Here is a 9,272-nt window from a genome sequence, read left to right as displayed (position 1 = left end):
TTAAATTAAATCTATCTTTAATTATTTTTCTTATTATCAAGGGTAAGTTAAAAAATTCAAAATAATAAAAACAAAACACAAAAAACATAAGTTGAGCAATGGCCCACATACTTAAATTAGTACCTTCTAAGCTTTGACTTATAGAGATGTAAGTGAATAGAATTTTCAACGAATCGTTTTTAAATATGTTTGATTTTTGTTCGTATATATTTATTTGTTAAGGTTAACAAATGATTTTAAATATTATTTGTACATTCATTTATTAAATGAACAGAATATAAACAATTGTTTGTTCGTTCATTTATGATCATAAACAAATTCATTTATAATTTATTTAAAACTCATTTGTTTATTGTTCATTTATTATTTATTTGCTGTTCATTTATAATAATACGAATAAAATTATATTTTTATTTTGTATCCTAATTTTATTTTAAGGTTTATTTATATTCATTGAAAGTTTATTTATTTAAATTTATTTAATTATAATTTATTTGTTATTCATGAACGTGTTCATTTATATATATTCGTAAATATATTCGTTTAATATTCACGAACAAATTCATTTAATTTAATTAAACGAATACGAACCGAATACGATTACCTATTATTTAAATGAATAAACAAGTAATTTTCTTATTGAATACGAACCGAACACGAACACATTTAAAAGTAAACGAACAAACACAAACATACATTCATTCGCTCATGATCGGTTCATTTCCAACTCTATTGCCTCTCTTCCATGACAAAGAATCAATTCTAGTTCATTTTTAACGTGTTTGGTATGCAAAATTGTCTAATTAAATAATTTTATTTTATTTTATATTCAATGGGTATAAAAATAATTTATTTATTATCAAAATTATATATTTTTAAAATTTATATAATTTAAATTATTGATATAATTTTTTAAAATATAATAAAATATATAAATTCAATCTTATAAATTAAAAATAATTTTTTATACTTTGAAAACATTAAATCATCTTATACCAAAAAAATAATTAATTTTACTCATAATTTTATTTTTTTTAAATACAAACCAAATATAATACAAGATAACGATCATCTTATTTATCTATTATCTCATGCATCAAACGGATCTTAATTTCTCCAATGTTTAAATAAGAAAGATTCTAAAATTATAGTGAAAGTTGTATTGCAGACAAAAAAATGTCAGATCTTTTCATTCTAGAAGCTCATATAAGGTCGATTTAGCATTTGTGCATATTCCTAGAGTGAAAACAAACAATGGCTTTCAGTTGGCTTTGGAGTTCAGACTCTTGACAAAAAATGTCACCCAGTTTTCAATGGGGTGAATCACTATCCAAAAGAAACACCAAAAACAAAAACAAACTCATCATTCCAGATTTATAACTATTGATGAATAACACAAGCAACAGAAGATCTGATTACAAGAATATTAACAGACTCGAAAGGCAAATCACACTAGCTGCAGATTACAAATATGAACTGCCAAAAAAAAGGGAGGGGATGAGACGATGACGGAAATGCCAATAAAGCTACCTATACAACCACACAACCACTGGCCACTCAAAGGAAAACCTGCCAAAAGGTTAGCCCACAGTCTATGTTAGAAGCATACCGATTTCTTCCTCTGAATTTTACTCTTTTCCAGTTTCAGTGAACATAGGTTAATCGGCACGCAAGTTATAATCTTATAATCAATCACCAAAGGAGAGGTAAATATATATATATATATATATATATAATAAAACAAAGGACCCTGGAGACCTATGCAAATTTACTCCTTGCCGCAGCTTCAATCAGAATTTGTTGTCATTGAGTGCTGCGCGTTAACCCACTTCGAGAGACATTTCTGCATAAATTTAAGAAATTGTCAGATATATTGAATATCAATATTCAGAATAATCTACCTATGTAATCAATGAAAACCAAACTAGCATGGTGACATTTGCCTATCACAGGCGGCCTTGAATCTCAGTCATCCGAGTCATCAAAAATCAATTAGGCAGAAAATTAACCAATGTGGATTGAGTTGAACCGATCAGTACAACTTTTAAGTTCCAAATTAATATGAATCTTAAAAGATAAGTCACTGATTAATAAGTTAATTGGTGGTCTTCAAATGCAATATCCAGAAGAGTCTGTAACAATTCATGTTCTCCCTTTCGCACAAACGAAAAAAAAAAAGCCAAAGCTTCTTTGCATCTTTTGATTTAACGTAATTGACTTTGTTTTCTTTGACATCTATACCTCTAGGACCAAAGATGTTGAGAAAATAATAGAGAAAAAACCAAGTTCATAAAATGACTCCCATGTGAGTCAATTCCAGACTAGGATATGGGAATAAATATTGCATTCTATTTATTGGATAAAGAATGTCAAGACACTGCACACTTTTTTTGGGGGAAAAAAAAGGCAAATTATTTGATCAATAAGATGATAGTCTATACTACCACTTCAATTTGGTCCCTAAGCAAATAACAGAATAGGCATGGCCCAACAAGGTTCCAAGTCCACTATCTTTTACTAAGACGGGGCTTCATAAATGGGATAGCAATTTTGTCTATTAGAAACCTAAGTCATTTTACACATGTAAATTTAGAGTTAGCAGAATACTACAAAAACATCAAACAGGAAAGAATTTTGAAATTCAAAGCAAAAAGAAAATGCAAACATATGAAGGGTAGAACACACAGTTGATAACATGGCTGCTAACCCCACAATTTAGAAAGGACAAATGCAATAAACTAGCCATGAGAGTACTTCTAGCTTAAAGCAATATAGGACAATGAGGAAATTAAAATCTAAGCAACTATATAAACAATAAATGCACCTTCTAGTAAGTAGCTGAGCAGCAGACCCCTTGGAGTTACCAAACCGCTTGGCCCTATTCTCATGTTCTTTCTCCACACGCATGGCAGCAACCTCTTTCTCCATTGCGGTTACTTCTCTTCTCATCTTTTTAGCCTCAACTTCCATTGCCTTTGTCAACGTTTCTACCTTCTTAGCCAGCATCTGAAAAATACAAGGATTACTAGAGCATTTATCAAGAAGGATAAATTAAAATGGTGTTGGATTGAAAGAAAATGAGTATCAACCTCAATCGCATCATCCTTATCCTTAAGGCTTTGATCTTTCTCGTGACCAGCTTTCCTCAAAGCTATGACCTCTTTCTGCAGTAAATCATACAATACTCCAGGAACATTATCCTCTGTGTCCACTGGCAGGAAATCATTGGGATTTTCATTATTCAGTGCCTCACCCTCCTTGGTTCCCTCGGAAGGCTGGTTGAATGAAATATTCGAGCCTGGACCATTTAAAAGCACTTTTGCCCCACCTAATGATCTTGTGCCTCCATCAAATGACTTGGACGTTCCTTTAGCATGCTTCAACACTGTACTAGAAGACAAAGATGATGATGATCTCAATTGAGAGCTTGGCAATCTCTTGGATAAAAACCCATTGGATGTGAGTTTCGAGAAGTTATCAGCTCCACCAAGCGACTGACGCCTAGAAGGCCCATTGCTCATGCTTCTTCCATCCGATGTACTACGACTAACACTGTTAGAAGATCCTCTCAAGCTGTCTTCTAGAACTCTAAGCCGCAATTGATATTTCTCCTGGCAAATCAAAATAAAAGCTCTTATTTCATAGCCAGCAGCATGAAAAAAGAGAACAGAATGGTTATTGCCAGTCAGACTATTACTTTCAACTGTGCTTCAGATTTTGCAGTTCGCTCAGTTATAGCAAGCTTGTCACGAAGTTGCTGCATTTCTCCCTGTAAGTAATAAAGTCCGCAATGAATAGAAAGTATTAATTTAATTGCCTATGGATTTATTCAATGGAGAAGCCATCCACTAAAACCTGTAAGAACCTCCGCTCTTCCAACCATTGCTTTACAGGCATCACTTTGTCATTAGCATCTTTCCACTCATTTGCTACAACCGTGGCCACTCTATTAGCAGTTACTTTTGCACGTGCCAGCTCTCGGTCAAGAGTTTTTCTTTCTTCCTAAGGAACACAGAAACAATCATTCATTTTGAGAAGAGCTTTATGACCATATCAACAAAAAAGAATAAGGCAAACTTGGACACTTAAAAGTTGGGCACATTACATTCATCTCCAGAACTTTGCGCTGGTAATCCCTAACGGCATTTGCAGCAGCACCACCAGCAAGAACAGCCTCTTCCAGCTCCCTTACTGTTTGTGTTAGCTTTTCAACCTCTGCAACCTTTAGGCGATGCATTTTGTCCAAAATTTTGTTTTCTTCCTACCATAGACAAGTTGTAGACTTGAGACTTTCTTCATCATATAGTGCACAGTGTAAGAAAAAACTATATGCCCCAGCTCCTGATGCACCTGACAAAAGGAAATACCCAAAATGATTGGAATACCTGGCAAATTTCTATCTGCTTCATCAACTCCTGGTTTTTATTTTGGAGATCATCCACCATGGACGCTTTGGCCAACGCAACCTGTACAGTCCTTTCAGCGTCAAGTAAAGCTGCCTCTTTTGATTTAGTAAGACGATCAAGGGCTTTGTTATCATCTTGAAGCTTTGCAATCTGCAAAGAACCAAAAGAACTAATCAGTGAGAGAATAACCAATCACATATAAGTTTACGAAACACTCTCTAATTCCCTTTGTGAGACAGAAGCAATAGTTCAAAAGACACAAGAAATACCTCCTGCCGAGCAAGCTTCAACTCAGCCTCCAAGGGTGCAAGAATTGCTTCAATTGGAGGCATATCATCATCCTTTTGAGCAGCATGAACCCTCCGCAGAGTGGCCTCAGCTGCAAACTGGGCAGCCATGGATGCCTTCTTCTCATCATTTATTTTCTTGATTTCAAGGTTCTGCAAAACATGTTTGTTAACTAAATATAGCAACACAACAACAGAAAAATAATAAGGCTTGACGTAAATTTCAAAGTAATACCTTGCTTTCAAGAAGAGATTCCGTCAATTTAAGCTTCTCCTCCATTTTTGAGAGCTCATCAGTGAGCTATGGTACAAAACAAAAATAAAAAATAAAGTAAGCATCCATCTCAATCACAAAAAAAGAATGTTACAAGAATTCCAAGTCAGATGACCAATGTAAAACCATATTTCAGATGTGTCCAACACTGCAAACAATCATAAGCTTATATTATATACCGTAGAACTACACAAAGGCTGATAAAGTACAGTCTTTGATGCAAGAACATTGGCAAGTGTAGAAGAGCTGTAAATTACATAAAGTTCATAAATTTTCCTGAAAAAGACTAGGGATCATTTGTAATACACAGAATAGTAACTCATAAAACAAAGAGCACAAATCAATCATCTAAATTTCTAAGCATCAAACCAACACATTCAATCATGAGATCAAATACTACCCTAAACCCATTAGATAATTAACTATAGGAAAAAGAATACATACATGGAGGAAAAAGAATACATACATGGAAGAAAATGTAATATAATAGGAGAACCATTAATCAAGTTCTGGATTACAGGTAGACATGAAATCTTGTGACAGCTTTAATGGTGACAAGCCAACAACATTAACAGACAGGACCAAAGCAACTGAACAGATGCAAAACATTGAAATTAATTTGTCATAATCTATAATTTTAAATCAAAACATACAGGTACTACAAGGCAACCTGAAAATGAAGTTGGATAAAGCATCAAAAAAGGATTCATGCTGTTAGATGAGAGAGCCCATCACTGACTTTCTAAAATTACTGAGCAACAAATAACAATGATGAAAATTCCACCCAACATGACTTTGACAGAAATAATGTATTTCAGTAAATTGTATCCCCAAGACCAGGAAACCAACTTTCCAACCATCAGAAGGAACATGGGTTTGCTATCAGCAATGAAGAAACAAGCAGACACAGAAATTTACATCTAAATTTTACAGTTTCCAGGGTCAGCTTTTCTACAGTAAAATAATAGTATACAGCCTACACTAAAATACAAACAGACCCATCTTCCATCAGTTTCTTATTTTTCAACAGTATCATCATCTCTAAACTTCAAACAAATCGTGAAATTTGTCCCAAAAATCAAACATCCATTAATGGGTAGGAAAAAAACTGTGGAATTTCCAATAAAATCAGACATAAATCAACAAAAAAATAGCAAATTTGAAATCTTTTTCCAAATAAATTACTACTTTAACTACCACTATTACCAAAGCGTTTTCACAAATTAATTTCTTAAATTAAAACCCAATAATTTTTTTCAAAAAAAAAGATAAAAATATTAATCAACCTCTTCGACAGCCTTTTCTCTTAGCCTTTCAGACATTCTTAAAGCCTTAATTTCCGCTTGTGCTTCTCCCAATTCTCTATCTTTATCTGTAACCCAATCCAAAAAAATATTAAAATAAAATAAAATAAAAACGGTTAAGTTTTAACTACAAACAGCCAAATTGGACCAAATCAAGCCGAAGAACAAATAGATCGAGCCACATTCTTCACCTCTAACTTCATTCTCCAACCGATTAAGCTCTACTTTCACCGGATCCGACCCGTGAAGCAACGTAATGAACTCATTATCCGCATCCAAGCTAGGTCTAACAGCTCTCCTCCTCGACGAACCTTTCCCTCCACTCTCCTTAAACGACGCCGACACCGTCAACGGCGGAGGTACTCCCGACGTGGTCCAACCCACCCTCACCGGCGACTCACTCCTCGCATTGCTTCCTACCTCCGCCGCGGCGCCGGCAATCTCCGCCATCTCTGATCCAAACACTTCCTCTCACCACTTCAAGCGCAAAATGCAACCAACACCAAGACAAAGGGAAAACAATAAAAAAAAAAACCTCTTTTCAAAGAGAGAAGTTTGCTTCACATCTAAAACTTTAAGAAGATCCAAATGCTAAGGTTCCAAAATCAGTTGAAACACAGCTGTTAAACAGATTTTCAGATATAGAAAAAGAAAAGAGAGAGAGTGTGAAGAAGAGAGAGTTTGAGCTGAGAGAGAAAACAAATAATGTTGCTTTTTTTATTTCTCTCTCTAGATTGTGAATTTAAATCTGGTTACAGTGACAGTGAAGATGGACAAAGAGAGAGTGATTAATTATGGAGATTAATTAATTAATCGCTGATTAATCTTAATGGTATTGGATAAGCGGGGCGCAATGCGCATCAGGTAAGGTGTGCGTAATGTGCAGAGCGCACGGTTGCGCGTTTTAGAGGTTTCTTTTTTTTTTTTTTTTTGGTTTTCTACCTCTTTACTTATTTTTGATTGGACGATGGTCCGCGTTTTATGATTTTTTTTTGTTTCAATAAAAAATTATATTTATTTTAAAAATTAAAAGGGTACGGATTAGAGTAAAATTTTTTAATTATTGATTTTAATAAATGTAAATGATGGGTTAAAAAATTTTTATTTTTTGAATTTATTATAATTAATAATTATAAATTTATAAATTTAATATTAGTGTGAGTCGATCTTACTCAAAATTAAAATATTAAAATATAAATTTTATGATTTTTTTTGTCCATAATAAATTTTATGACTTTGCTTCTAGATGGTTTTTTGTTTACATACTTTACTTCAAAGATGTTGTTACTTCTTACCCAAAAGAGAAAAAGTATGAATGGTCAAAAAAAAAAAAAAGGTGTGGTGGAAATTGAAATAAATTTCTATGAAGTAGTGTCTTTCATGCCTAATAAATTCTAATGTAAAATTCTATTTTTTTATTTTCGTAAAAAAATAGAAAAAAGGTTTCAAAAAGTTTAAATTAATGAAATTATTATGAGAAATTATTAAATATTTTTATAGTAAAATATTTTATTTTTGAATTAAAATGATGACACATATCTTTAAATATATATTTAAAAAAATTTTAAAAAGTGAAATATATATCATTATATTAATTTTGTTTGTAGAATTAAAAAATTCTATTATTAATGTATCAAATAATTTTTTAACTATTACTAAGTTCATAATTAACAATATACAAATATCTTCACATAAAAAATCTGAATAATTCAATTTATTTTTCTAATCAAGCACAAGGTAAAAAATAAAATTTGACCAAATTCAAATTATAAACTTTGAGTCAAACTCAATTTTAATATCACTTTGATTTGATTTAATTTGATTTGATTATACTCTGATTCGATATATATTATTATTATTTTAAGTTTTTTAACACAAAATTTAAATGAGGAGAGACGATTTTATTTTAAAATCAGAATATTTCACATATTTAAGATGAAATATTACATTGAGCCTATTTTTTTATTTGTTTAATTATTTTAAATATTGTTTAATTACTACTTCTTTTATTCGTTTTTTATTTTGAAAATAGAAGGCAAAACTTTGATTTAGCAGCAAAAAGTAATAGCAAAGTTTTATACAGATAAAGTAACGATGTAAGAATTTGTTGTTTAGTCATTAATTCATTCTTAATCAATTAATTATATAAGATTTGGTGGTATACCACTTATTTTGATTTATTAACAACTTTTAAAAAGTCAAAAAATATAATATTAGACTTTTTATTTTTAGTGTTTAAAAATTAAATTTTGAGGATCTCAATTAAAAAAATTAATAAAAAGCAAATAGCATAGATTTAATAATTTTAAATACGACATGTTAACACAACATGAAAATAATATAAAAAAAAAATTATGTATGAGTTTAATGTAATCGTATTTTGTGTCTTAATCATGACAACATGATTAAGACATATTATTATTTATGTTGTGTTTGTATCAAATAGTATTGATATGCGTAAGAGATAATAATGTTCATAATAAAAAAAATTTAATTATTTTAATTTATTTAAGAAATAAATTAATAATTATGTTTATTGTATCATTTTGATATTTAAATAGATTATAAATATTTAAGATTTAAATAATTTTTTATTTAATTACTAATTTCGATGATATTTTTATTTAAATAAATAGATTAATTATATATAATCATCTTACTCATGTATAATTGTATTAACCATATCATGTCATACCGTATTATTTAGATATAAATTAATTTAAATATATTAATCATGTCATGTCATATATAATACGTATAATAAATATATTATTTTCATATTTAAATTATTCATATTATTTAAATATTCGTATCGTGTTCATATTAAAATTATTTATATAATATTTAAAATTATATTTGATATGAAATATGATACGATAACATAAATTATTAAATATAAAATAGCGAAGACAATAAAATATTAACCTTAGTTTGTTCTACTTTTCTAAATTGCTTTATCTTTTTTTTGTGCTCCTAATCCTATTTAGTACTTTGTTTTGTT

At 30.5% G+C, this 9,272-nt stretch overlaps 1 protein-coding gene across 1 annotated transcript; it reads right to left on the bottom strand.

Annotated features, from left to right (window-relative positions):
• Positions 1-1,655: 1,655 nt before the first annotated feature.
• LOC111288136 (microtubule-associated protein 70-2-like) lies at positions 1,656-7,030 on the bottom strand. Its single transcript, XM_022878905.2, has 11 exons — positions 6,463-7,030; positions 6,254-6,339; positions 4,929-4,994; positions 4,676-4,846; positions 4,386-4,556; positions 4,106-4,261; positions 3,856-4,002; positions 3,698-3,769; positions 3,090-3,611; positions 2,825-3,006; positions 1,656-1,843 (listed from the first exon to the last, which is right to left on the bottom strand). The coding sequence occupies exons 1-11, from the start codon at positions 6,719-6,721 to the stop codon at positions 1,804-1,806; spliced, it is 1,872 nt and encodes a 623-aa protein (XP_022734640.1). The 5' UTR covers positions 6,722-7,030; the 3' UTR covers positions 1,656-1,803.
• Between the last annotated feature and the right edge of the window lie 2,242 nt (positions 7,031-9,272).

Source organism: Durio zibethinus, chromosome 4, assembly GCF_047325235.1.
Source record: "Durio zibethinus cultivar Kanyao isolate XHJ-2024 chromosome 4, ASM4732523v1, whole genome shotgun sequence".
Taxonomy (NCBI): Eukaryota; Viridiplantae; Streptophyta; class Magnoliopsida; order Malvales; family Malvaceae; genus Durio; species Durio zibethinus.
The sequence above is the reverse complement of the archived record's forward strand: the minus strand, read 5'-3'. Positions and strand labels throughout refer to the sequence as shown.

What these genes read in the sequence shown, in the direction of transcription:
- LOC111288136 (XM_022878905.2), bottom strand. Translation starts at nt 6,721, where the DNA reads ATGGCGGAGATTGCCGGCGCCGCGGCGGAGGTAGGAAGCAATGCGAGG. An exon ending in AATCTCTTCTTGAAAGCAAG is followed by an intron (nt 4,847 to 4,928) that starts GTATTACTTTGA and finishes CATGTTTTGCAG; the next exon opens with AACCTTGAAATCAAGAAAAT. An exon ending in AGCAGATAGAAATTTGCCAG is followed by an intron (nt 4,262 to 4,385) that starts GTATTCCAATCA and finishes TGTCTATGGTAG; the next exon opens with GAAGAAAACAAAATTTTGGA.